At 41.5% G+C, this 27,139-nt stretch overlaps 7 protein-coding genes and 2 long non-coding RNA genes across 14 annotated transcripts; 4 read left to right on the plus strand and 5 right to left on the minus strand.

The window, feature by feature from the left end:
• Window positions 1-849: 849 nt before the first annotated feature.
• LOC124350315 lies at window positions 850-2,169 on the plus strand. The gene is made up of 5 exons (XR_006920753.1): window positions 850-877; window positions 1,109-1,317; window positions 1,393-1,514; window positions 1,588-1,747; window positions 1,945-2,169. It is a non-coding gene; the product is annotated as an uncharacterized LOC124350315 (long non-coding RNA).
• Window positions 2,170-2,212: 43 nt separating this feature from the next.
• On the plus strand, window positions 2,213-3,443 carry LOC124350133 (protein yippee-like 1). The gene is made up of 5 exons (XM_046801154.1): window positions 2,213-2,477; window positions 2,606-2,790; window positions 2,874-2,917; window positions 3,026-3,134; window positions 3,200-3,443. Exons 1-5 carry the CDS (start codon window positions 2,444-2,446, stop codon window positions 3,251-3,253), a joined length of 426 nt encoding a protein of 141 aa, XP_046657110.1. The 5' UTR covers window positions 2,213-2,443; the 3' UTR covers window positions 3,254-3,443.
• A 3,957-nt stretch (window positions 3,444-7,400) lies between these two features.
• LOC124349675 (collagen alpha-1(III) chain-like) lies at window positions 7,401-9,658 on the minus strand. 2 transcript variants are annotated; one of them, XM_046800454.1, is made up of 7 exons: window positions 9,508-9,658; window positions 9,320-9,390; window positions 9,072-9,244; window positions 8,539-9,005; window positions 8,257-8,283; window positions 8,148-8,192; window positions 7,401-8,065 (listed from the first exon to the last, which is right to left on the minus strand). In XM_046800454.1, exons 2-7 carry the CDS (start codon window positions 9,329-9,331, stop codon window positions 7,617-7,619), a joined length of 1,173 nt encoding a protein of 390 aa, XP_046656410.1. In that variant the 5' UTR covers window positions 9,332-9,390; window positions 9,508-9,658; the 3' UTR covers window positions 7,401-7,616. The 2 variants fall into 2 exon arrangements, with proteins under 2 accessions (XP_046656410.1, XP_046656409.1); XM_046800453.1 differs by having other exon boundaries at window positions 8,257-9,005.
• A 1,205-nt stretch (window positions 9,659-10,863) lies between these two features.
• LOC124349680 (collagen alpha-1(I) chain-like) lies at window positions 10,864-12,872 on the minus strand. 2 transcript variants are annotated; one of them, XM_046800465.1, is made up of 6 exons: window positions 12,854-12,872; window positions 12,732-12,773; window positions 12,497-12,666; window positions 11,961-12,430; window positions 11,532-11,876; window positions 10,864-11,457 (listed from the first exon to the last, which is right to left on the minus strand). In XM_046800465.1, exons 2-6 carry the CDS (start codon window positions 12,741-12,743, stop codon window positions 11,036-11,038), a joined length of 1,419 nt encoding a protein of 472 aa, XP_046656421.1. In that variant the 5' UTR covers window positions 12,744-12,773; window positions 12,854-12,872; the 3' UTR covers window positions 10,864-11,035. The 2 variants fall into 2 exon arrangements, with proteins under 2 accessions (XP_046656421.1, XP_046656420.1); XM_046800464.1 differs by lacking the exon at window positions 12,854-12,872 and having other exon boundaries at window positions 12,732-12,786.
• A 3,812-nt stretch (window positions 12,873-16,684) lies between these two features.
• LOC124348540 (1-phosphatidylinositol 4,5-bisphosphate phosphodiesterase gamma-2-like) lies at window positions 16,685-18,430 on the minus strand. Its single transcript, XM_046798771.1, has one exon. It carries the CDS (start codon window positions 18,428-18,430, stop codon window positions 16,685-16,687), a length of 1,746 nt encoding a protein of 581 aa, XP_046654727.1.
• Window positions 18,431-18,822: 392 nt separating this feature from the next.
• LOC124349954 lies at window positions 18,823-20,103 on the plus strand. Its single transcript, XM_046800911.1, has 4 exons — window positions 18,823-19,236; window positions 19,328-19,614; window positions 19,684-19,785; window positions 19,853-20,103. Exons 1-4 carry the CDS (start codon window positions 18,915-18,917, stop codon window positions 19,880-19,882), a joined length of 741 nt encoding a protein of 246 aa, XP_046656867.1. The 5' UTR covers window positions 18,823-18,914; the 3' UTR covers window positions 19,883-20,103.
• Window positions 20,038-26,917, minus strand: LOC124349537 (WD40 repeat-containing protein HOS15-like). Of its 2 annotated transcripts, none has more exons than XM_046800227.1 (13): window positions 26,897-26,917; window positions 22,666-22,813; window positions 22,449-22,603; window positions 22,332-22,378; window positions 21,828-22,265; window positions 21,532-21,761; window positions 21,298-21,468; window positions 21,063-21,242; window positions 20,934-20,999; window positions 20,742-20,878; window positions 20,514-20,688; window positions 20,325-20,444; window positions 20,038-20,247 (listed from the first exon to the last, which is right to left on the minus strand). In XM_046800227.1, exons 1-13 carry the CDS (start codon window positions 26,911-26,913, stop codon window positions 20,224-20,226), a joined length of 1,908 nt encoding a protein of 635 aa, XP_046656183.1. In that variant the 5' UTR covers window positions 26,914-26,917; the 3' UTR covers window positions 20,038-20,223. The 2 variants fall into 2 exon arrangements, with proteins under 2 accessions (XP_046656183.1, XP_046656182.1); XM_046800226.1 differs by lacking the exon at window positions 26,897-26,917 and adding an exon at window positions 22,876-22,966.
• On the plus strand, window positions 23,106-26,591 carry LOC124350043 (E3 ubiquitin-protein ligase Topors-like). 3 transcript variants are annotated; one of them, XR_006920366.1, is made up of 9 exons: window positions 23,106-23,253; window positions 23,311-23,447; window positions 23,524-23,727; window positions 23,796-24,012; window positions 24,102-25,522; window positions 25,608-25,856; window positions 25,968-26,163; window positions 26,234-26,417; window positions 26,480-26,591. XR_006920366.1 is itself a non-coding variant. In XM_046801044.1 (4 exons), the coding sequence occupies exons 1-4, from the start codon at window positions 23,241-23,243 to the stop codon at window positions 24,009-24,011; spliced, it is 570 nt and encodes a 189-aa protein (XP_046657000.1). In that variant the 5' UTR covers window positions 23,121-23,240; the 3' UTR covers window positions 24,012-24,074. The 3 variants fall into 3 exon arrangements, 1 of the variants encoding a protein (XP_046657000.1); XR_006920365.1 differs by having other exon boundaries at window positions 23,107-23,253; window positions 26,234-26,591; XM_046801044.1 differs by lacking the exons at window positions 24,102-25,522; window positions 25,608-25,856; window positions 25,968-26,163; window positions 26,234-26,417; window positions 26,480-26,591 and having other exon boundaries at window positions 23,121-23,253; window positions 23,796-24,074.
• Window positions 26,272-26,890, minus strand: LOC124350496. The gene is made up of 2 exons (XR_006921027.1): window positions 26,689-26,890; window positions 26,272-26,424 (listed from the first exon to the last, which is right to left on the minus strand). It is a non-coding gene; the product is annotated as an uncharacterized LOC124350496 (long non-coding RNA).
• Window positions 26,918-27,139: the final 222 nt, after the last annotated feature.

The raw sequence follows: 27,139 nt of genomic DNA on the forward strand, positions 1-27,139 counted from the left end.
TTGGTAAGGCCAGTTGCCTTTTTGGTTGGCTCTGAAAAGAACCGAGTGGGCCGAGATCCAGGTGGGCCGAGATCCAGGTGGGCCGAGATCCAGGTGTGCCGAGATCCAGGTAGGCCGAGTTCCAGGTGGGCCGAGTTCCAGGTGGGCCGAGATCCAGGTGGGCCGAGATCCAGGTAGGCCGAGATCCAGGTGGGTCGAGACTCAGCAGACATCCGTCTCGTGGCAGCTCTCAGTGAAGAATGGTACCTCTTGGCCTACCAGAGGGCGCTTATAAAGGTCCGGACGGCTTAGGCTCCACCCAGTGGTGGGCCGAGATAACTACAACGCCATCTGCACGGCTATCTTTAGGCTCCGCCTAATTGTGGGCCGAGATCCGGGTGGGCCGAGATTCAGGCCGGTGAGCCGAGATCCGGGTGGGCCGAGATTCAGTTCGGTGGGCCGAGATCCGGGTGGGCCGAGATTCAGTCCGGTGGGCCGAGATCCGACTGGGCCGAGATTCAGTCCAGTGGGCCGAGATCCGGGTGGGCCGAGATTCAGTCCGGTGGGCCGAGATCCGACTGGGCCGAGATTCATTCAGGTGGGCCGAGATCCGACTGGGCCGAGATTTAGTCCGGTGGGCCGAGATCCGGGTGGGCCGAGATTTATTCCGGTGGGCCGAGATCCAAGTGGGCCGTGGGCCGAGATCCGACTGGGTGGGATATCGTCCAAAAATTTTTGGCGGAGCCATAGAGAGCCGTGGCAGACAGCCGCTAGGTGGTTCTTACGAGTGTTCTGTGTAGAACCCCTAGCGGCTGTCCAAGTTTCAATCCAAGTTTCCATTCAGTTACTACGACGTCGGTCGTCATCATGTTTCGGTTGGTCGTCATGCCTTTTTCATGTAAGTAAGCTTAATTATTTTAATTATTAAAGTAACGCATAATTTTAAAATTCTTGATTAAATTCTTAGGTTAATCACCACTCTGAATGGTTTTATTTCTGATTTCCATTTGTAGTTGTGACAGCACAAGTGACCCATACTAGTTGCTGCTTGCTGCTTGTGGCTTTAATTATATTGTTTCCTTTGCATTTTAATGAGATAATTTCATTCTTGGCGGCAAACTTTTTCTAGCCATCTATCGGTGTCAGTGGAGAATCTTTAGGCTGTCGGTAGGTGGCTAAAATGGATTGTCCCCCAGCCACCAGGTGACGCGAATGCCGTTCTGAGGATGACGCTTCCGAGACACACATAGCAGACGCCAACCCATCAAGCGTCATCAATAGCGTGGTCTACTATGGTGCAACGCTATCGCTGGAGTAAGGCGTTTATCTTCAATTCGGGTATGTTAGATAATTGTATCATGTTATTTTCAATCTTTACTTACTGCTATTGTAATTATCAACTTGTGTGAATAGGTAGCGTCATGATTGGCCTACCCTGATGGCGTCATGATCGCTGCTGATTGCCTTTCAAAATGGTTTTCAGCATTCTGCTTACACCTTTGGCATAGAGTCACGCTGAGATCAGTGTCGGAGATGTGGGTGACAATTTAAATATGATAAAATTTATATACCACAAAATTTTTGCTCTTATATGTTTTTGTTTTTCAGGATGGTTACGAACAACCCATGGAAAGCTTATCTTTCATTGATGCTGTGATGCCTGATGTTGTTACAAGTCGTCAACAGCAAATGCAGAACAATCAAAAACCACAAGTGGTAAAGACAGAACCACCAAATTCCAATGGAGATGAACCCATGCATTCATATCGTAAGATGTTTTGTTCTGCACTGCAGACTTTTGATTAATATTTACCATATCTGGTCGGTTCTGTTTCTTCATCACAGTTCTGATTTCTGATTGTCTAAAAAATATTGTTTCAACAGGCAGTTTGAAAGTTATCTCTCTTTCGCTGTTGTACAAGAAAGAAATCTCTAAATTGTGTTTCATTGTTTTTTGTTTTCCAGGTGTGTTACAGTGGCCCACAGCTAAAGGAGCAGCAGCAGCGATTTCTACTCAATTTAGTGAGACGTTGGCCTCACTCTGGCCAACCAGAACAGCTGGCTTTGCTGGCCCCCCTCCTTGGGGGTGCGTTGGGAGGTGAATATAATCATCCTGTAAAAAAAAATAGAATTTGCCTCCCCTTGTTCCACGTGAATACAATTTTCAAGGTTGTCGGTGTCAATCATGATTGTATAATTCATTCTTTTTTGCCTTCCAACAAAACGGTATAGGATTTTCGGTGCTCACAGTGACAACATAGAAGCTGCTGGCCATCCACCTCAAGAAGACAACAACAGACAGCAGAATCAGCAACAGTTAGTCAACCGTCGACGACGTCAGAGACAAGCCGTCGTTGCTGCAGCTGGTCCAGTGAATCGCCACAACAACAACACGGTGGCTCATCCGAGGAATAACGAACAAGAACCACAAGCACCGGAACGACAACAGAGGAATCGTCGTTGGATGGCAAACGGCCAGCACTCTACTTGGTTTCAAGGTCAGTGTTCATTTCGGCAGTGCCATCCTATTTCCTTTTCTATAATTTGCCCAAATCTAAAAGCAACTTCTTCACCATCTTAACTCATTTCATTGTTGTTCCATGTGCTGTGTCGACTGGACTGGCAGGTATTCACTCCATGGGCCACTCGCTAGGATCGTCCTCTTCGGACGGCCCGTCTTCATCTTCAATCAAGGATCCGTGCAGAATGGTCAAGACATTTCAGGCGTATTTGCCAGAATGCTGCCACCGCACCTATTCGTGCGTTCACTGTCGGGCCCATTTGGCTAATCACGACGAACTAATTTCCAAGGTGAATTACATTTTTCTTTTATAATTTTGATTCTTTTTGCTAACCATTTTGTGGGTTTTTATTATTGTGGATGCCTTGAATAGTCGTTCCAGGGCAGTCAAGGACGAGCCTATCTCTTCAATTCCGTGTAAGTCGCCAATCCAGTTTGCAATTCAGTCGAGTCTAGACGCCAAGGACAAATTCAAATTGTCGTGTTTATGCGACTGTTTTATTAAATCATTTTCTCTCCCTGTAGGATGAATGTGGGTTGCGGTCCAGCCGAGGAGCGGGTCCTGCTCACGGGATTGCACGCCGTCGCTGATATCTATTGCGAGAGCTGCAAAACCACCCTCGGATGGAAATATGTAATTACTATTATTAATACTTGTCAAACATTTCAGTTCATTAAAAAAAAAATTGTATTTCACAGGAACATGCATACCTAACGTTTCAGCATCTGATCACCGCATCTGATTTGTGTTGAGGCTGAATTGAAAAAAGAGCAAGAAGCCACGCAACGGAATTTAGAAGAGGATCGAAAGCTACTGATCCAAGCGGCAATTGTACGCATCATGAAGATGCGCGTAGGAGACAAGAAGAAAGGCTGGCGTTGAACAAAGACTCAGTTGCTGATATCGTCCATTTTGATTGTTGTTTATATACTCTTACTCTTGTTTCATTTAGTAATTTATGGAGGGAGAAAAAAAAACAATCGATAGGCCGGTGGACGTTGAACTAGTCGGCCGTCACGTGTCCATAATTTTTTCGCTTGTTGGTCGTATTTTTGTACGTTGCTGCGAGGTAAAAAGATAAGAAGGAAGAAGAAGAAGAAAAGTAGTCGAAACCAAAGGAAGGAATCGGACGGCGCCATTGTTCATTTTTTTAAAATAAATTTCATACAAAACAGTTATAGGCCTACGAAGCGGCAGGCGGTTCTTTTTCACCTTTAGTTAAAAGTCCTTCTGCTGCTTCTCCTTTTCATGGTTTTCCTTCTCTTGTTTACGATGTTCCGTCTTTCAATGCTTTCCATGATTCTTTTTTGACAACGTCGCATTCGACTTCTGTGCTTAATGATTTTTCCAATTTAGCTATTGATGTGACTAACCATATTAATGATTTACAGGTGAGTGTGACTGAGGCTACTCCCGTTGCTGCTAATAATTTTAATTTTAATTTACAGGAATACATGGATGATCTTTCATCGCGGAACAAAATATCGACAAATGTAACTAATGATTCTGTTTCAGAAGCCGTGATGCCTATTAATGCAGTAATTGTTTGTCCTAATCTGTCTCCGGCTATTCCTACCTGTACTAATGGTTTTATTCCAGATTCTGCTGATATTTCTTTCCCCCCGCCACCTCCCCCGTTGTCACCAAGCCATTTAGCTTTTGATTTAGGGTTCGAGTTGGATCTTACGCCACCGCCACCTCCTTATCCTTCTTATAACGAAATTTTAAATGATGTATCTTTGCTTATTCCCCCCCACCCGAATTTAATATTTTGTCGCCCGCTAATAGTGAAATGATTTTGTTTAATCCAAATTTGAATTCGAGCACTAGTGTTGATGGTGCTGTTGCTGTTTTTTCTCCAGGCGCAGCAGCGATTGAATGGCATCATTCTCCAACTGTTTCGCCACCAGGAGATCGTCCAACATATGATGCTGTAGAGGTTCCCATCAATAGGACCCCCGATCGTCCTCTACGAGAACTCAAATACACCTTTCATGATAAATGTTCTAACAAAAAAAGTGATATTCTTTTTGACGGTCTTGGTTTTAGGTACAGCAAAGGACCGAAATCTTTAACCTGGAGATGCACGTCGCGGTCAAAGAAGATAGGCTGTCTTGCAAAGGTAATTTATTCCTTAAACTATACCATTTTAGAAAATGTAATTATTTTTTATTTTTTATTTTTAAACTTCCATATCAAGGTTAGGCAATTAAAGAGAGATGGGCCAGCAGAAGCGAGTGATTTCACCTTCTTGCCCCATTCTGAAGAAAATCCACACAACCATCCACCAAATATCGAGACTGCTGAAGGGATTGATGTACGGAACGAAGCCAAGAAGGAAGGGCTGGTTCACAAGTTCAAACCTGCCAAGAAAATCTGCGAGGAAAGGATCCTCAAACTTCAAGGTAACTGAAGATTTTTATACAAGTTTTAACTTTTAATCATTTTTCCTTTCTTATTTAAAGGTTCTGTTCCCGCGGATAGTCTCCCGAATCTTCTGAACTGCGTACGTCAAGTCAACCGATGCCGGGAAAGCGCCAGACCACCAGCTCCAGCTAAGGATAATCCTTTGTTTACTATTGATTTGTCAGGCTTTCCGCCAAATTTTTACTTGGGTGCCGTAGAAGTAGTACTTGAAGGGGTTTTATGTAGACATTTACTTTTTGCTACTCCACTTCAACTTAGACATCTTGCAAATATTAAGCTTTGGATGGGGGATGGGACTTTTGATATTATAGCTCTTCCTTTTAAACAATTATGGTCAATTCATGGTACTATTTTGGGGGAGGGTGGGGAAAACAAGTCAGTCCCTCTTTTACATGTTGCCATGACTAGAAGAAAGGAGGCTGACTATGTGGCAGTTTTGGAATTTATAAAATCAAAATTACATGCACCTGCTATTAAACAATTTACTTCAGATTACGAGAAGGCGCTTTGGAAGGCTGTTGCACGAGTCTTTCCGGAGGTGGAACACTGGGGCTGTTCTTTCCATCAAATCCAAGCGGAAATGAGAAGATTGAAAGACAAAGAGCATTTGTCGGTCGCGTACCAGACGGATCCCGAAATTCGACGCGTCGTTCAACTTACTCTTTGTCTTTGCTACTTACACCATTCTGAAATCCGGCAAGTATTTTTAGAAATAGTTTCAATGGCTCCACCTTCTCTATCTGGTTATTTGTCATATTTAGAAAAAAATTGGATTGGAGAAAACACCTACTGGCAAACCACGAAATGGTCTGTCTACAACCGAACGAAGAGGACAAACAACGAGGCGGAGGGTACGCACAACCGATGGAGAATCCGAGGAGAGGTACATAAAATGACGGTATACAAACTTTCAGAATTTTTGTATAAGGAACAGGGGAAGCTTTTGCTTGCCGAAGACTTAGTCAGTTATGGTAATTTGAATAAAAATCAGTGTGCCGCTCAGAAATTGAAAGATGAGAGATTGAGTGCCGAGTGGGGAGAATACGAGAAATGGAGGGTTCATAACATGCATAAAATCACTCCATTTCAACTTTTAGAACGAATTGTAGATATAGTACGGTGCAATTTAAACAACTTTCCGGCCAACATTGCATTCATTGATTCCGAAGAAGATGATTAATTTGTTTTGCAGTTTTTCAGGTTCTTATATTCAACGGCCCTTTTTAGGGCCACCAACGAAATTGAGAAAAGAGTTCGCTAACCGAAGTGTGACTGTGTCCTTTAAAATATCTCGGCCCACCTGAATGAATCTCGGCCCAGTCAGATCTCGGCCCACCCGGATCTCGGCCCACCGGACTAAATCTCGGCCCAGTCGGATCTCGGCCCACCTGAATGAATCTCGGCCCAGTCGGATCTCGGCCCACCGGACTGAATCTCGGCCCACCCGGATCTCGGCCCACCGGACTGAATCTCGGCCCACCCGGATCTCGGCCCACTGGACTGAATCTCGGCCCAGTCGGATCTCGGCCCACCGGACTGAATCTCGGCCCAGTCGGATCTCGGCCCACCGGACTGAATCTCGGCCCACCCCAATCTCGGCCCACCTGAATGAATCTCGGCCCACCCGGATCTCGGCCCACAATTAGGCGGAGCCTAAAGATAGCCGTGCAGATGGCGTTGTAGTTATCTCGGCCCACCACTGGGTGGAGCCTAAGCCGTCCGGACCTTTATAAGCGCCCTCTGGTAGGCCAAGAGGTACCATTCTTCACTGAGAGCTGCCACGAGACGGATGTCTGCTGAACCTCGACCCACCTGGATCTCGGCCCACCTGGATCTCGGCCCACCTGGATCTCGGCCCAACTGGAACTCGGCCTACCTGGATCTCGGCCCACCTGGATCTCGGCCCACCTGGATCTCGGCCCACCTGGATCTCGGCCCACCTGGATCTCGGCCCACTTGGATCTCGGCCCACTCGGTTCTTTTCAGAGCCCAAAAAAGAGAAAGGCAACTGCCAGAAAGGCAACTGGCCTGACCAAAAAGGCAATTGCCTTTTTGGACTCACCTTTTTCAGATTTGCCTTTCTGACTACCAAGGAGAATTTTGTTTTTACATCAAAACTTTCTATGCACGTACCCCAGGTGCCCAATCTAATTCAACCGGAAATAACGCCACCATTTCTTCATTCCATTACATCTATACGATAGAGAAAAGAGAAACTATGCTGCCAAATCGCGATCATATACCGTGTACAGCCGATCGTTATATATACCTTAAAATGCGTCATAATTCATTGCAAAGTGAACAACTCCAAAGTGAAAAAGAACAGCATGCAGCGCGAGACTTTTCCTCCGCGTTTTTATTGACTTTCTTCACCGTCAGGGCGTCAGGTGTTCTCAAATAAAAATTTCCAAACGCTTCTCATTTCCTTTTGAACAACTTTGCAGGATTAGAAAACTCGCACCGACACAGCTGTTTAATAAATTGTGAAATTTTATTCTTTGCCTTCTTCCGACACATATAAATCTATGATAATTGTAGTACAAATCGCAAATAAAACAACGAATCAAGCGGAATAAAAACGGGGAAAATCAATAATGTTGACCTGACGGAGTCGTTTTCATGGTTTACCATATTTGAATGCACATGCGAATTTCTACATTCAACCTCATAGTTCAACTTTGAGGAAATCTATCGACCGTAGCCGAATTGCGACTGGGAGGAAGACTGTTGAGCTGGCGCTTGATAAGAAGACGGTTGAGCTGGCGCTTGGTAGGAAGACTGCTGGGCTGGCGCTGGAGCGGCGGCAGCTTGTCCAGGTGGGCCAGCAGGGCCAGCGGGGCCTGGATAGCCGGGTGATCCTGGTTTTCCTTGAGGCCCAGATGGGCCTTGAGGGCCGAGGCCTCCTGGAGCACCGGCTGGGCCTGGGCCGCCTGGGAATCCTGGTGCTCCGGGTTTACCTTGAGGTCCTAATCCACCAACTGGGCCAGGTTGGCCGGGGCTTCCAGGGCCGCCATTGAAGCCTGGTGCTCCTGGTTTGCCTTGTGGCCCAACAGGTCCTGGCCCACCAGGGAAACCAGCAGCTCCTGGAGCTCCGTTGAATCCATCTTTACCTGGTTTACCTGGCTGTCCGGGTCCACCTATAAAACGCAATTAATAATGGAAATGGATAAAATAAAACATTTTTGTTGTTGCGGACGGTTGCTGATCTGGAATAAATACCTGGGAGACCGGGTTGTCCGTTGAGTCCGTCCTTGCCTGGAGCACCTGTTAAATATTAATAGATTAAAATGAATTATTACTTATTTTGATTTGAATTCAATCTGTTTACCTGGTCCGCCAGATAAACCGTCTTTTCCTGGAGCGCCGTTGAAGCCAGCTGGACCAACGGGGCCAATTGGTCCAATTGGGCCGGGTTGAGTGCTTGGTGCGCCGTTGCGTCCGTCTTTGCCCGGCAGTCCATTGAATCCGGGACTTCCAGCTTCACCTTTAGGGCCAGGACCTCCGGGGAATCCATTCGTTCCGGGTCTTCCAACAGGTCCGATTGGGCCAGGTCCTCCGATTGGGCCGATAGGGCCAGGCGCGCCAACTGATCCAGGCCATCCATCTTTACCAGGGGCTCCGGGAGCGCCGACGGGACCGGGAACGGTTGAAGGCAAAGTTATTCCAGGTGCGCCAGCTTCACCTTTGGGTCCTTGAAATCCGGGCAATCCATTGAAGCCATCTTTGCCAGGGGCTCCAGGAGCTCCATTGAGACCAGGTCCTCCATTATTTCCAGCCGCTCCCTTAGCTCCAGGGAATCCGGGCCCGCCCGGGGCGCCAGGGCCTCCATTCGATCCACGTTCGCCCGCTGGCCCAGGTCCGCCAGGCGCTCCATTAAGTCCAGCTGGTCCTGGATTTCCTGGTCTACCAGCAAATCCGGGACTACCAGGATTGCCAGCTTCTCCTTTGCGTCCAGGAGCGCCAGGTGCTCCTGGAAGACCAGGAGGACCAACTACTGGCTGTTGAGGTCCACTAGCAGCAGAACTGGTTCCTGGTGGTCCAGGTGGTCCAGGAGGTCCTTGCAGCCAAGGCATCTTTCTGTAATCATCCAAAAAAAGAATGTGATTTTCCAGTTGTCCTGTACAGATATGACATGCAACTTACGCAGTAAATTGAGCCCATTGCCTCTGGATTTCTTCGATTTGCTGAGGATTTACTCCAGTCTGGCCGTTGTTGTTGCCGCCGTAAGAACTCTGTGGTGGAGCTTGTGGGGTCTGAGGGAAGAATCCATATTGAGGAACAGCAGTGGCTGCCGCAACCAAAAACACGAGAATCGCCTGGTAGCGTCACAATAGTTTTGCATATTAGATTGACGTCAATGAATTTCCTATTTTAAAAAATGATCAACTCACCGCTGCCTTCATGGCTAGATATTTGAAATTACTATTTTTTCGTTGACAGGTAAGTGGATACAGCAAAAAGTCTGTAATCGCAAAATTTAAAAACTGATAGGAGCGGAGAAATTGCAGTTCCAAAGTATATTATAACAGTCGACTTATTTTACTGCTTTAATACTTGAAACAATTTTCTTGTATACTACCTTGTTTTGGAAGATGTTTCTCAGAACACTGCTGGCTCAACACTGATGATCATTGACGGCAGAGAGCCGGCTATTTAAACGTCTAGGCGGTCTAGTGAAGGTGGAAGAACGCGTCTAACGTATAAAGAAGATGGCTGAACGAATAGGATGGACTCAAAGTGTATATAATGCCCACGTACTGTAAAAGTGAAATCTTGAGTTATTTAGAGAAACGAAAGATAAAAGAAAAAAAAAAAGAGTTGCTGTACGTACGGATTCAGTGTGTGTGTGTGTGTAGGCTACACATAGTCCGAGAGTAGTAGCAGCAGACTATCGGAGGGGCTTTCTGCGTTAATTGACACCATTTCTCTTTTTTTCTTTGAATTTCGCTTTGAAGTCAGCTGTCGGAATTTCCAGAAGCGCACTACACCTCAAGTCTAGTACTCTACTTCGCTATTAACAAAAGAAAAAACATATGATCAACTTTCCCCAAAGCTATAGGGCGGCTCTAATATTTCTGCTAAAGCTATACATTTCCAGCAGCTCTCCCATTAGAGCTAGACAATTTTTTTTTTTCGTTAAGGTCGGTTAAAGAAAAAGAGTTTGTTTCATATTGCATTTCATTCTTCAAACAGCTATTACGTGTAAAGCGGTCAGGATGTATATAGGCAATTCCGAGATAACTTGACATTTTCATCGGTGTTATGATGACTGTGTGTGTGTTTTACCGTTTGCTAAAATGGCCCTGATCACTGTTCGGAAAGCCCAAAACGTTCAGCCGTTGTCGGTTTTGTGCCTTTGGTCGACCACCAGCAGTTTCCTAACATAGTAATCAGACTTGTTATTAAATGGACCATGCTGCATTTCAACCAGATTGGCGTTCGCCTACATTCGCCCAGGAATGCCATTAGTTGAATTATCATCAATTTTGCGAATTCGCTTTACCAAAAAGAGAATGGCAAAAGTGAAGCATAAGGGAAACTATAACTTGGCAACAACATTTTATGAGTCGTAATAAAACCGAATCCAAAAGAGATTATTTCGGAGCCACCGAAGATGAAATTTTAAAAGTCTATTGATGTGATTTCGAGGAGAAAAGTGACTACATTAAGTCATATACTGCTCTAGCGCAAATTCCCGATACAAAAGTCGATGCTCAGCCATCTAAAAATGACATAACTTTATGCAATACTACTTATAAAAAAACCAACGGACTCGTCTGAACTGGAGAGCTATATAAGTAGGCCCGTGAGAAAAGGGAAGGTCCTTTTTTACTTTATTTTGATTGTGGCAGTTATTATACCCGACGACGAGGAAAAGGGAAAGCTTAATTGTGTCTATAGTTGTGCTTCATTAAATTTCCAATAGAGCATTAGGTTCATATGAAACTTGGGTTTATATATTTTTTTGTCATCATCAGAGATTTGGGCCATTTCCGCATTGTTTCATTTTTACACAATAATTAATTATTATTACTCTACATAATTATACATGCGGTGATTGGTTTGTTTGTTTCAAAGTCCGTTTTGCTGAAATTAAGCTCGGCCTACTAATTACGGTACCAGTTGCTGTTGGAAGCTGGTCTGCTGTACGGTGAAGCGGTGGTGTAGGCAGGAGCGGGATAAGAAGCTTTAGTGGCCGCTTCACCTGGTGGGCCAGGTGGGCCAGCAGGGCCGACGGCACCGGTAGCTCCGTCTTGGCCAGGTTTGCCTTCTTGTCCAACAGGTCCAATCTGTCCAACTGGTCCTACAGGTCCAGGATATCCAGGTTTGCCAGCTTGGCCAGGTTTGCCTTCAAGTCCAGCGGGACCGACGGGACCGATTTCTCCTTGGGGACCGATGCTGCCGGGATTTCCAGCGGGGCCTTGTTCGCCCTGGATTCCTTGAGGTCCCTGAGCTCCGGGTGTTCCAGGGGCTCCAGCAGCGCCAGGATAACCGTCTTTGCCAGGTTTACCTTGCTCTCCTTGAGGACCTAAATCACAAAAGCGCAATTTGAATTTAAAAAAAGTGTCAAGCAATTAATAGATAATTAAATTAAATAATTACCAGTAGCGCCAGGAGCGCCGTTGAGTCCATCTTTGCCTGGAGCGCCTACTGGGCCAACGGCACCGTCTTTTCCAGGAGCGCCATTGTAGCCGGGTTTGCCGACGGGTCCTTGGGGTCCAACCGGGCCGGGTTGAGTGCTTGGTGCGCCCGGAAGTCCGTCTTTTCCTGGTGCTCCGTTGTAGCCTGGTTTGCCTGGTTCACCTTTAGGTCCAGCAATGCCCGGGCTACCAGCGTAGCCGTTTTTGCCGGCAGGTCCCACTGGTCCTTGAGGCCCAGCATTTCCTTGAGGGCCGGGGCTACCAGCTGTTCCAGGAGCTCCGTCTTTACCGGGATATCCAGTTGCGCCTTAATGGATTAAAAAAAAACACGTGATGGAATAAAATTTCACGAGTTAATGGCATTATTATTTATAATTGAAGTGGAACATACCGGGAGGGCCTGGGATTTTAGATTCGATCGTGATACCGGGTGCGCCAATTTCTCCTTTAGGTCCAACTGGGCCCGGTGCTCCGTTGTATCCATCTTTGCCAGGCAATCCTGGAGCTCCGGGGGCACCATCTGCGCCATTTGATCCAGCTTCTCCCTTTTCTCCGGGAGGACCATTAAGTCCAGCGACACCTGGGGCTCCATCAGCGCCTTGTTCTCCTTTCAAACCTTGAGGTCCTGTAGCTCCGTCAAGTCCAGCAATTCCTTGGGGCCCAGCTTCTCCATTGGCACCAGGTTCACCGGCGTCTCCTTTGTCGCCTTTGGGACCAGGAGCTCCAGGTGCTCCAGGTGCTCCGGGAGGTCCAGCAACGTATTTAGGCTGGTCGTAGCCGTAGGAGGAAGATGAAGAAGCTCCTCCGGGAGGGCCGGGTGGTCCAGCGGGACCAGTTGGTCCTTTCAACCATGGCAGATAGCTAGTAAAAAAATTAATCAGTCAATTTGATTTGATTATGATCTAATTATAGTCTTGTATAATTTACTCGAGGAAGCGAGCCCATTGCTTCGACAGTTCATCGTTGCCACTTCCAGGTTTAATTGGATTCAGAGAGGCCCACTGTTCCGGTGAAATGGATCCAGCCCCTTGATTAGGTTTGGTCCGCTGGTATTGCGGAGCAGCCAAAGCTGCCGCCACCAGTAATAACACAATAGCCTATAAACACGTAGTAATTTCAGTAATAATCACTGTATCATACAATGTCAATCTACAAAACTTACTGCTGTCCTCATGTTGTTGTTTTGAAATTTATCCTGTTTATACTTTTTAAACCCGCTAAACAAATATGTTGAATAAGTTGTGATAAATGTACACAAGGGTTTTTTAACTCTAGAGGACTTACCTTGTGTTTCTATTGTCGCTGCTCGATGAATGCTGATGAGAAATGGCCGAGCGCTAGCCTTTTAAACATTCGAGTGATGTGCTGCTGTGTATGTAGTGAAGGTGAAAGAAACTGAAAACCAGCCATCAATAACTCCCTCCCTCCTCCTCTTCGCATATGTCAGGCGATTATGCAATAATGCAAGGCCAGGAGTAAACAAATTGAGGTTCCGAAGCAAACAAGCCACAACATTATTTCACTTGCGGTCTCTCGCGAAAACTCTCCATGTCGCGGTTCTCTTTAATATTGTTGGAAATTCCTTGGTGCTACACGCGTGACAAAATAAGGCCAACCCTTTAAAGATGTCGCGGGAAAAAAAACAAAAATCTGATCTCGTTTCCCATATGCCTGAAAAAAATGTTTTGGCGCAAAAAAGAAATAAAAAAAATCATAAAGCAGCAAGTTGCGAAATATCCCATTTTGAAGAGTTGTTATACCAATTATGAAAGGAAAGTACCGCCGCCGTCGTATAATTTTCACGTAAGAAGAGCATACCCAGACATTTTTTTTATTTTTTTAAATAATATAAGAGGATAAGCCAAAGTGGAAAACAAATAACTCGGTTAAAATATTATTGGGAAAGTGAGAGACTCTTTCTAAAACAATAAAAAATAATTGGTATAATAGACACACACGACCCAGACAACCGCCTTTGGTTATTTTTGTTCTGGATGTCTGCTGGAGAAGATGAGCTGTCAAATGATTTCACTCCGCACTATAGCGGAGGCGAAATTTCCGCGCTGCCAAATGTTGTTGAAAATGATTTTCTAATCCGCACGTTTCTTATTCGTACCAGCATCTGTTATAAGTTGTTTCCATGACTTTCCCTTATGGCGGATATGTTTCAGTAGCGAGAGTCTTAAATGAAACTTTAAAAATTCTATTTGATAAAAATTAATTCCACAGACATTTAGAATCCACATGTATTCACAACATCGACTAAATAGTTTTTTTTTACAGTTAGACATTACCTAATTGGAATACAGCCGAGTGTAATTGTTTTAAAAAAGAAACCCGGAAAAGAATGAAATGGATGGAAAGAAAAAAGCGAAAACGATGACCACTGATGCATCACAATTACGGTGATCGCGCTGGACAAATGCAAGGTCTATGAAAACACAAACGACAGATGCCTGCTTCCTTTGCAACCATAATCTTGGTCTAGTATAAGGGCAATAACAAAAAGTGAAAGTTAGCGACGACATTCAATGGGCTGCGGCTGCTGCGCCCAGTTATACTTTAGCGTTTCAATATATTTACCAGCAGGTGATATTGGAGACAATTTTGGCATCGAGCAAACGCCATCAATTTCGGTTTTTTCTCTTTAGCGTCGTGTGTGGTTGAATTAACTATATACGCCCATCTCTTTACGATAGAACCCTTTCTGGTCTCATTATTCTGTTGCTACATAGAATAAAACCACGGGGACTAATTTGACTATACAGAAGGTTGTCCTATCTATAGTGACGCAAATGGATACTTTTATGGGAGAATGAGAGATCAACACCTCGATTCCAATTGACGACGATAGAGACTGATTTACAACACTGCTGAACGGCTAAGAAATAACGACGTATAGTTTAATGACGACGGAAAATAATGTGGATCTTATCATTTTACTTCAGAATTATCAACGTTGATGTTCGGTAAAACGATTAGATATGGGGACAAAAACAGATTGCCCAGTAAGTATTTCAGGCAAGTAAACTGTTATGTCGTTACATAACGTAAAAATAATAAAAAAAGGTTCTTGACCTTTTGTCTGTTTGAACCCATCCCATCATTTATCTACAGGATTTGCATAGAAATTTTTTTAAAAAAGATAACGACATTGTCCAAAAAAATAAACTTAGTTTTTCTTTTTGAAAGGCCTTGAAGTTCGTTAAAACGTATTGCGTGTTCGGCGGCTTTTAATGACGAGACAAAGCAGACGCGTTTTGTAATAAAACAAAACCAAAATGAATACCCTTCCCTAGATTTTGGTATTGAATAACAGAAGGACACACTTTTGGTTTTAATAGTGACACTCGGTCACCAGTCAGGAGACCCGTAGCCACAGTCACGGAAGCGTATGGTCTAAAGCAAGTTAAAAGTTACATTGTAATCACGTTATCCATCGCCGTGTGTCAGTGTGTGTGCCAAAACATCTCGTGATCCTGTTCGTTCTTGTCCTACAGATTTTTCTACACAAGGAACCGATTGTGTCGTTAATTGAAATGAAAGAAGGACATGTGAACTTCTACACAGAAATGGATTACTTCGGTCGAATCAAATTGGAGAAAAGTCTTGATTGGACTGTTCAAGACGATTGAAGATGTAAGCATTGTTGGAGATGCAAGCACGGTATGTGGCAAGATTTCCCTATTATTACTTGACTATCTCATAGGCTACATGTATAATTTTCTCTGATTTACACAAGTCAAATTTTAACCGTATTTTAGCACAATGCATGACAAAGCAGGCACAATGAGAAATTGTTTGGCTACGTTTTCTAACTCTATGTTGCTACAAGGTTTCCCGCAAATTGAATTTTCTGAGTGACAACATGAAAGCAGGTTATCCATTCTACCACTGCGTGTCTGTGGTTATGATATTTTATGCGGTAATCGAGCAACTGTATTTTATAAAAGAACGATGCGTATCAATTCACTAGGTTAGTCGAACAGCGAAAACAAACACACAGAATGTTGCGGTAATTTTCAGTGCGGTATAAAAAAAAGGAGCGTTGTTCAACCATTATAAAAGATTGTGAGAGAAAAAAGAAATCTATTTTTTTTTTAAACGTGTGCGGTACATAATAGGACTGATTAGGAAGAATTATGTGTCACTTTTGGTTAAAACCGAATAACCTATTGGGAATAAATTTTTTAATTGTTTATAATAAAAAAGGCTAGTTCCTTATATATGTATAGATAACTCCTTCGGAGGTTCTGTTTCATGTACTCTGTACTCACGCTAGAACATAAATTGACTTCTATTCCTGGTCAACGCCTTTAAAAAAATTAATCCGCACAAGCTAAAGAATTGAGTGCTTTTTAAAAATCAATTGATGAATCCAAACGATTCAAGAGTTTCCGCGTGATAAGATTCGTTCAACTAAATGTAGTATATTGTTAGGTTTGTTACTAAGATTTTTTCTCTGCTTAGACTTATGCTATACTTAGATTATTATAAAGGTGTTATAGTATAGCCCCCAGCTCACTCGAATTTGTTCTCTTATTACAAACCTTGTAGCAATGCGGCTTTTACCGCTAGGTTACATGTTTTATTGCCACCGCAATTTTCTTGTACCTTTAATTGAGAATGCCATTGAACAATAATGCACACAATAATTGCGACCCAATTTTGGTGAAGAATGTTTTGCCGAATGTTTGCGGTAAAGATCTTCGACTGCTGGTAGCGAATCAAGAGTGTGTAAGGTAATTCGTCTTATTTTTTTTCTTGGGTCAAACTTGCGTGTTTCATATTTTTGCGGCGGAATCGCCGCCCTTGGGTGATTTTATTAAACAAACAAATTAGAAATTTAAAAAAAGAAATCCCATTTATTTAAATTTCAGAAAGTATTGATTGAGTGCATCAGTAAACAGAAAAACGAAAGGGAGAAAGTTGATTGCATTATAGGTGGGTTTAGATAAAATGAAAATCAGACGCATATGAGACGATCTTTTGTGAACTACATTCGCATCTTTCGTAGTGAAACAAGACGGGCCCATTTCACGAACCGACGACTGGTGAAACAATCTTTGGGAAGGAGAAATCCTACCATCGTTAGAAAGCCAGGCTGTTTTGTAGTCACGGGTGCTCTTTTCGGATATTTGACGACGCTCCCTTTTGTTTCAAAGCAAATATCTTGTTTTTTATCGCTTCACATAGAGCCAGCAGTTTGCCCTTTAATTCCTTTAATTTGTCCTTTATTGTGATTGTACCACCTTTAACTTCAACTCCTTCCGGTTTTGGGTCTTCTATTTTGATCTCCACCGAAAGAGTAGCGTCAATATTTTCCAGGTTCTGGTCGTGTAGAATCAGCGAGCTTATCCCGTTCACCATTTTATCGATTGGAATGGCATAAGAGGCAACGGTTGATTTTCTCATCCCGAAATACATAGACTTTTTTATTTGAAACAAAGCAAAACCAAGTTCTGGATGCTGCACATCAAAGACCAACTCTTCGTTCCACTCGGGGCTCAGTCCATCATCGCTCTTAACTTTTTTCGTTTTCTTCTTCATCTTGTCCTTTTTCTCCCCGTCGACACGAACGCTGACAAAGGTCGTTTTGCTTTTATCAGGTAAAATTCCTTTCATTACTTTAATGGTGATCCGCTTTGGATGAACAGGGATTATATCTTGAAATTCGTGCGAGTTTAATAAGATTTCCGGCTTGAGGACATAGCCACAGTTTCCAGCGTTCTCCCGGAACTTGCTTTCGTATATAGCCAATTGACTGCTGTGCGTTTGCATATTCATGGCGGCGATTTGACAACCGACATTCATTCCGGGAATGGGATCATGGTTGCCGGATAGTATATGCTGCCCTCCGGGGTAGTATCTTATCAACTGACTTGCTGTTGTTTGACGAAGATTCTTTTTCTGATGTGTTTCGGTTCCTCTCTTGTCATTGCGTAATGCTGTGTTCGGTTCGAGTGACGTTTGTAAGAGACGACGGAGTTTGTTCTCCGACAGTGAAGAGACCTCAAACCATGTTCCACTTTGTGAGCTTTGTGAGTAGGGAACGGCTTGACAGATATTTGCCAATTGACCCCATTTGCTTCTGGGTGCCATGATAATTATTTTACCCCGAAGTTCGTTTGGCGACGGCAGACATTTTAGCTCCTTGTAATCGGTTATGTAGATGAATTCATCTAAAATCTGGCAGATGTCTTGGATGAAGACATTTCGCTGTTCGTCTGACTTAATGTTGTCGTCCATCGACAAAATCAAGGGTAGGTCGCTACTTTTGAAGTTGGGTTTGATTCCGTATCGCAAAACATTTCGGGCATCAATTTTTGAAGTCATCGTCCATCTGTGGTGGATAACGGGTGATCCGTTCGGTCCGTCCTGCAGGTCTAGCTCCAGACACTTGCAGTTGTTCGCCATGGCCCGGCGGTAACCTTCAATTGTACTTTCTCCGATCAATTGATTGCCAAGTAGATAGGTGTTATGCGATCCCTTGATGTAGTAGTGGGAAATGGGATGGTCGAAGTATGGGTCCATCTTATCTACTTGCTCATCTCGCTCCTCTTCCGTGTTTGAAATTTGAAGTTCGTCGGGCATTTCTGAGTCGTCGAAATGAATTGTCTCGTCTAATTCAGCTTTTAGCGACAATGTATTCTTTGCGATTTCCTCAATTTCCCGTAAATCTACTGCTGCTGTCTGCAACTCGTCGAGGACGGGCTGAAAAATCTTTGTCTTTGAGTTTAGGGTTTCTTCTTCTGGTTGAAGACGTACTGCTGCGTTTTGTTCCTGTTTCAGTGGCCAAAAGAACTGCAACATTTGCGTAAAGAGTTTTGCAGTAAAGGTGCAGGCAGTTAGAATGATCATCCTTACTTGGACGGGGAATAAAGAGAGAGTGTAGTTAAACATTTAACTGGTTGTTGAATGCTGTCACTTCACATAACTTCTTGTAATATAACCTACATTGGCGGAGTAGGCCTACGCAAGTAGCCAATTGTCAATTCTGTCACCTATACTTAATTTAACAGAACGTTTAGCTTGAAACTTTTTTTAAATTCAATGCTGCCCTATTAATTCGCATATTATTCCAATAACGTTTAAAGGAAAAATAATTTATTTACATTATTTGATTGGAATAATATTACTGGAAAAACTTATTTTTTGTGTGTTTGAAAAAGCCTAAAAAAAAATCAATTAGCAAATAGTGTAAAGTGGTGTCGCTAGGTGAGGCTTCCCTGGTGTTCAAATTAGGAACTAAATTGGAACTGAGAAGTCACGACAAGACAGTTCCAAAAAACGAAAGTTTTCGTAACACTAATTATTTTTAACTATTCAATTAATAACAGAAAAAATGGAAAACGTAGTAGATACCCCTGATATTTCGGAATTTATAATATTCGTAAAAAAATTTGCTGACTTGGTATGCGTTGAATTTCGTCATGATGATATGGAGCATTGGGACGTTTTCTCGAACAAATTTCGATTTTCTCCGAATGAAAAAGTTGAAGACGGTTTCTTTCCTGTTCGGGCAATCATCGACAGCAACGGACACGTTAAACTCAAAGTTCTCAATTTCATTGCAAGGGAAGCAGATTGGAAAATTCAGAGGACAGAAGCTGAAGTTATCATTAGATCTCTGTCATACTATGGTCATCGACATAAATTTTGTCCAGGTTTGTTTATCCTCACTTTTGTACTAGTGATGTCTGATATTATGAGAGATATTGTAAACATTTTTTTCTATTTACCCCCTCTGTTCAATAGGAATATTTTTAGCTTCTGAATTCTGCTGCCTAGAAGGAGATCCATTATCGAAAACAATTATTTTCAGCCAGTTCCCTTATGAACATTATAGATCTTCACAATGCTCATACTTCTATTCCTCAACATTTAAATCAAGTCACAACAAGATTGTCACTGCTTCAAAATGCACAAATTGTAGAAAAATGTATTCCAATAGAAAGGCAGCAAAAAAGACTCAGCTACTACCAAACCCACCCCCAAAGAGAGTGAAATGTAGTCTCCAAAAGGAAAAACAGGTGGAAGAAAAGGTCAGTATTTTTGCCTTACTGTAGGGATAAAGATAAAATTATGTAATTACTCCTATTCTGTGCAAATAGAATGGTGATATACAGAGTGCCACAGCAAATTTGGACAAACAAAGAAGATCTAACAGAATAAAGGTGGTGATAGAAGAGATACAGAATGAAAAAGTTACTGGGGTATTTTATTTTTGTTTAATGTTCCGGTTCCCCACCAAAATATTTAATACTCGTGCTCTTTATTCAGGATTTCGACGCTATTTACTTGCCAGAGTAAGGACATTCGAGGCTAAAAAATCGAAGAAAACCTACTCAAAGTAAGAATCGATGATATCCAGTTAACGAAATTTCGCTACTATAGTTATTACCACCATTGTCAACCTGAAAACATTTAATTGTGAACACAAAAACCAATTTAACTAAACATTGGCATAAAAAAAACATAAAAAATTTCTGTATTAACCAGGTTTTGAGCATAAACAAAAGATGTCTTGATTATGAAATTCCACAGCGCAATATTTAATTAACATAGTAACAAACCATCGCGTTAACACTTTCAAACATTCTTTTTACTCGACCAGAATTCTTGACTTGAATATGATTGTTAAAAATCCAAAACTATTCAAATTCAGCCACCGTTACCTATGTAGTATGAAAAACACATTTTTTAAAACTGTGCGATTTTAAATTTGTTAAGTAACATTAGAAAGCCAACTCACTTCTCGCCCCCCATTAACCGTCGCTAATACCTTGTTAATATTCCAAGAAAGAAAGTATGGCTCACGAGAATCACTTTCACTACCGTCATTTATGATAGTTTCATAAACTTTTTCCCAACTCTAAAGTGGAAAATAAATAAGTAAAATAAATAAACTCGAGGTCGCCGTAAAATACGAGACGACAAATACCTTCGTGGACCACACAATTAACGTGTTATTTCTATCAGACAATGTCGCTAATAATTTTCCACACCATGAGAAGTAAACGATGTTGACAGGCTCGGTATGTCCTTTAAGTGTTTCAAGTGGTGAGTCAGAGATTCCAGAAACGTCCCATATGTGAACCAGCCCATTTTCTAATCCACTAAAAGACCAAATTAAAAAACAATTAAACAATATATTCACAGTCAACTTTACCTGGCAAGAAGTTGTTGACAGCCAGCATTATCGCCAGTATCAGCATCTTTTTCATTTATCGGAATCCAGTCAATAGAGTAAACAGGTGAATCCGTGGAGTACTGACGAACAGGTTTATCTTCTTCCAATGACCAAATCTTTGAAATAAATATTAAATTATTTTATTTCTCGATTTTGTAATAAAAAACCTACCTTGATGCATCCGTCATCAGAAGAAGAGGCAAGGCGACCTCTAAAACACAATCGAATCAAAGTGCCCTAAAGAAACTTTATAAGCTACAGATTACATCATATGTAATGCATCAAACACGGAGGTATTACGTTAAGATCGCGAAATGTTCGTATTGGTTTGTCTTTCCCGATTTGATGCATGTCAAAAATATTATCCTCGTTAAAACATACAAACGAATCAGCGCTGACCCAAACGGTATCACAGACTTCCGATTGGAATGGGAACTGTTGCACTACGGTTTGTAACGTGGCACTCAACACGGCAACCGACTAAATAAAACTTGACAAATCACAGATTCTGAATAATAAAAAGCACTTAGATTACCATGTCAATACTGGTAGTGAGAAAAAGATCAACAGCTTCTTTATTATGATTCCATGAAATTGAGCTAACCGTCATGGTATGATTTTGGAGTTCAAAGGTTTTTTCACAGTCTCGACTCCACACCTGAACGAGGCCTTCCACAAAGCCGACTGCAAATCTAGTACCTTCCAACTTCAAAAGGAAAACAAATCTGAATCTTTTATTGGATGGTAAAACAACATAAATTATACTTACGTCCCAAGCAATAAATGAAACCGGTTTGGTCGACAACGTTTCAACAATTGTGCCCTTCCAATCTGAGAATGGTTCGAAGTCACAGTCGTGTTCTTCTTCAAACAAACACAATTTCCCACTTTCCAAACCACAAACTAGAATTGGTCTAACTGGATTTAATGCACAACACATGATCTTCTCCTTCTCTTCGCTGGGACAAATTCTTCTGGTTTCCGTCGTCTTAACTAAATCTTAAAGAAATAAAAAAACGGTGACGAAATGAATAAGATAACTCAATTATTAGCGAATACACTTACCCGAGTTACAAGCAGGGAGTTTCGGGCTAAGAAAACAAGTTTTCCCTGAAGATGGAGCTTTTTCAATCCAAACACGAATTTCGGTTTGATCTTCATACTGAAACATCAATTGAGAGGCCGATTGTAGCTCATTTTCTGCTTCTCTAAAGATGGCTTCAATTTTTTCTCTGGCCTCTGGAACATCTTGTTTTCCATTTTTTAGTTTGTCAATACTCTCTAAGGCTGTCATTAAGGTAAATGTGTGCTGAGTGTTTTCCTCAGCCTCTTTCTTAGCTGAATATTTTGCTTCCTTTAGAGAATTTAAAACAGCATTATGATGAATCTGAATTTTTGCTCTTTTCTCAAGGGCATCATTCAAATTCTTTTCACTATCCTGAATCTTTCTCTGTAATTCTTCACCATCTTGAGCTAAACTGATTGTGGAATGGCTATTAAAACCTGTAAAGATACAAAAGTAAAAAATGTATGACTATTTAGTTCTAGTAATTGTTTATCTTGTTATACATGATTCTTTGGCTACACCCTTGCAAGTCAAACACCAGCGTGGAGTACTGAATAATAGAAACCAACAACAATTTGATAAATTTGACGAAGTTAATAAAAAGATATGTATAAACTTACAACATGAGCTTTTGAACATTTGTCATGATCTTGCTCATCTTAATAATTTGAAGAGCATACATGTTATTTGGTAAAATTTCAACAGAAGCAATTGAAAACGGTTTAAGGCAGACTGGGCAATCAATCATCTTTCCATCATGATCTATAGCCATTAACTAAAAAAATATATCATAATTTATATTCAGTGGAGAAACAGAATAGTTTATAAGTTTGATACCTTCAAGCAACTTAAGCAGAAAGTGTGTGAACATGGAAGAAATTTTGGTTTCCGTTCAACCATGTCAAATCGCAAAAAACAAACGGAGCAGCAAGTGAGATCTTCTGATTCTTCCCTGGAAGAAGCCATTTCTTCTGCGTCCATGTCACTAATAATTTGTAAAGATATGATAAAGAGGAAAATGTTGGTTTTGGACACGTTTTTGAAAACCTTATGTTGTGTTGCATAAAATTGCTCCATCAAGAAAACGTTGCCATGAAATTCTAATATGGCCGCTGTTGCAGATTACATGCAGAATATAATACATTTGACGGTTTTGATGATTTTTCCTACTCAAATTTTTTTAGATTTATTTAAAAGAAATTAAAAAAAATGAATCGTTGTTTTTTGTTGGATTTATTTGCTTAGAAAAATAGCTCGAAATCTCAGATAAATATATCGTGAAACGGCGTAATCGTAATGTAAATTGTAAAACTTTCTAACAAGTAACAACAAAAAACAATCGAACAATCAAATTTAAACTGTTTGCGGTTTGTAGTTTGTACTTTGTCCCTAAGCTCCATAAACGATCCATCATGAGTTCCATGAGTAAATCATAAATGTGCTTAATTTTAATTCAAGTAGTAAAATTTATTATTATTATAGGAAATTCTGTTGATGAGTCTTCGACAGCGCCATCAGATTCACCATGTGCAATATGTCTGGGAAAGGTTGAAAACAAGTGCTTTGCCAATAATTGTCTTCATGAGTTCTGCTACAGTTGTTTATTTAGATGGTCCAAGGTATAAATAAAAAATTTAGAAAGAGACTAACTAGATCATCAATAGCCCTAATATATTTTTTTAAATTTTGCTTCAGGAAAAAACAAAATGCCCGCTATGTATGCAACCATTCAGCTCAATTATTCACAACATCAGATCTAACAATGACTATGATGAACAAACAATCCAGTCAACTGATGATATTGTTTCAGATGAGCCTTTTTTACAGCGGTTTCTACAGTTTATTTTGTCTACCCAGGCAAACCTTCAAACTCTAGAATCTACACTCCAAACAAATTCAGTAATTTAAAAAAATTTACTTTTTGTAAAAGACAGCACCTTCTTTTCTGATGACCAATAATTTTATAGGACTCGCGTCATTCTGGTCATATTCATGAGCTTCGTCAAGCTCTATTAGAGTTGATGAATGAAAGGCAAAATATCATGTCTCCCAATTCTTCTGCTGCTATTGTTGATAATCTGTTGGATACAGACAACAGAAATGATATTGAGATTGTAGAAGTGATGAGAAGAGGAAGATTTCATCCCATTTTTGATGAAATTACGCTTTCCGACGACGAATAGTGTAAATGATTCACTGTTTAATAACCTTGTAATGTCGAGCGCAACATGATCTACTACGTATAACCAAATTTTTTTATTTCGACCAAGTAGATGTATGACGAAATTTCCATATCGGGCCCAAGACTTGTGAAGCACAAGCGACCTCTACTGTTTTTCTGTTAGAGATATTTCTCTTAAGCTTCCACCCACTCGAATCTTTATATAGGTGCACTGTGGAAATTTGTTGTGGAACTTCCTTTGTCATATATTCCAGTCGTTATCGGCTTCGTTGAATTTTCCCCAGCTCCTCCTTCTGCAGGTTACTTTTATTGACTATATTTGTCCACAGTTTACCAAATGCGTTCTACAGAGAGTCCGTGGATCTCTGAACATTGCCTTTCCCAGCCTTTCCGTAGAATCGATTCGTTTGATTAGTTCAAATCTTCCAACTCTTCCCCAAATTTCCTTTTTTTTTTAGTTTTTTCGAGTAACGACAAAGTTTCAAGTTGGGGAAATTAAACGCCACGTGCACCACGTTTAGCATTTCTATCTCGAAAGGAATAGAATGTTTTAATTGTCCAACTTTTTTCTCTATGTATACAGCAACAAGTATCGATTTCTGAAAACCTAGGAATTTGCTTGAAATTAATAAATTAGGAAATATTAGAATCTAGCTTTTACGCCATCACCAATAGAAAGTAAAAAAAAAAACGAAGTAATCTTTATTTTACCCTTTGCTGATCGTATTGAGGTTATGGAGCAGTTTTCAGTGAAAATCGTTTGTGCAATCCTAGATTTTCTAGAATATTGTCTATGTTATTTTTGAGAACAGAAATAATGTCGTATATGGGAATCTTTGCCACTTTAAATTGCGCTTTTGAAAGACCCTTTTTTTATAGAAATAGCGAAAAAAATTCAATTCCATCCCGAAAATTTTTCCCAATTTTTTAAAAGCGTTTAGACCCTAGTGTGTAATAGGTGTATTTAGCGTCAATATAATGACAGGGAAAGACTTTCTACAGTAAACTGTCCATCGACGATAGTGAATCACTAAAGAGACGTCGAGCAACTCTGCAATTTCCTGTCTATCTCGTGAAAAATCTAAGCGCCCCAATCCGTAGCTCGAGTTTGTATCGATTTCGTTGCTTTGCTCGTAACTGCGTGCTCAAGAATGATGCTAAGACAAACTCAGAAATGTTGGTGTTACGTTCGCTTGTCGGAACAGAAAAGAACAGACAACAAACAAGAAACTACTCGAGGATTCATTTAGCCGGAACTTGTTTCAACGACCCTCTAGAGTTGCATCTCTACACAAAGACAACCGACGGTCTCAAACGAGCGAATTTCGTAATTCTCGAGCTCTAAATAATTTCTGCCTCCACTTTCCTCTTCGGGGTATGACACAGTGCAATTTCTATATTTCGCCCCAAAAAATTACCCCGTTTCCTTTCCTCGTCCTTGGCGGCCGGAACCTGGCCATTTGGCCAAGACGGAGAACAGATTATTGGCCATGTTTGTCAAAAACCTGGCAGGTACGTTTCGTTGATTTTCCAATTAGAATCCTTCCGGGTCCGCTTTAATAAAATAAATATGAAATTTAATTTAAAAAAAAAAAAGCGTTCCGGTCATTATGGGCGTGTACACGGCGCTGTTCGTCAGCATCAGGCGGACGAAGACGGCCACGCCGCTGGCGCCCAACGAAATTGAAATGGCCGTCCGCTTCTTTTTCATCGTCTTCTCTGACTGCCTCTGCTGGATGCCCTTTTGAAAATCATGGCGCTGGCCAACGTCTACATTCCCGGCGATTTGTACTCATGGCTGGTCGTTTTCATCTTGCCCGTCTAATCGGCCATCCATCTTCTTCTGGTGAGTCTTCCAATTTATTTTTGTAGCCTGCTTGGTGGATATACCGGACTTGTGTATGCCATCGATTAGCCCAGTAATTTATTTTGTTTTTCTTCTTTTTCCTACGTCCAGTACATGTTCACTACACCGATATTTCGTGCGGCCGTTCGTGATTTCTTTTACCGGTTCGCCCTTCTGAGACCTGACTGGACCAGCGCGGCCACCAGCAGCATAGGACGTACAACTATGGTTCGTGGAGTTCGACCAAGCATCAGTTTCCGCCAGAACAATTTCAACCAATCATCGACGCAAGGCAATCACGTTCCAGGTGAGCCCCATTTTCCATCCGGGAAAAAGTTCACTGATTTAAAAAAAATAATTTCTACATTTATTTACAGTGACAATTGAAGAAGAAGGCCGACCGCATATCGATCTGGTGTTGTTGGAATCTAAGCTGAAACCATCGTGTTGCAACAACAACAACAACCGAAAGCCAAGTCGCTGTGGAGAAGCGGAGTCAAACCTGCCAGTCATTTCATCGAATCCCTGTAGATTCGGAGCCCGTCAATCAACCCCTTCAAAGTTGTGTCTGTAAATATATAATACTTAAAGTTAAAATGAAAATAACTCTTTTGTGAATGCAGATTCATTAATGTATTTGTGAAACTGGTAATACTTTACACCCCTCTGCTGTATCTGTATTCTGTATACGTGTGGATGAATGAATCAACGGCTGTATAAATATTTGACTTTTGAGTTCTCGACTTAAGAGTGTTTCTTCTGGGTCTCTTCAATATTTTTTGTTTGATGCCATTCCTGTCTTACAAAAACGGGTACTAATGATGCAACTTACCAGGTCGCAAACAAATTCGCACGTCACGGCCGTTCGTGCCAACTGTCAATCCTCAAAACATGACATTGCATTTGTGTGTAAGATTGTCGGTCTTGTGTGGAGGGATTTTCTGCTTATCGCTGTGCGATGATCCGTTAATTACATCAAAAGCCAAAAAAAAGGAGGAAATTGTTGCTTTGGGAGTTTTTTTTTACACGTTTTTGAAAACCTTATGTTGTGTTGCATAAAATTGCTCCATCAAGAAGACGTTGCCATGATTGCAATTCTAATATGGCCGCTGTTGCAGATTACATGCAGAATATAATAGTTTTGATGATTTTTCATACTCAAATTTTTTTTAGATTGATTCAAAATAAATACAAAAAATTTATCGTTGTTTTTCGTTGGATTATTTGCTTAGAAAAATCTGAAAAAAAATAGCTCAAAATCACAAATAAAGATATCGTGAAAC

The sequence above is a fragment of the Daphnia pulicaria genome, chromosome 7 (genome assembly GCF_021234035.1).
Source record: "Daphnia pulicaria isolate SC F1-1A chromosome 7, SC_F0-13Bv2, whole genome shotgun sequence".
Classification (NCBI taxonomy): domain Eukaryota; kingdom Metazoa; phylum Arthropoda; class Branchiopoda; order Diplostraca; family Daphniidae; genus Daphnia; species Daphnia pulicaria.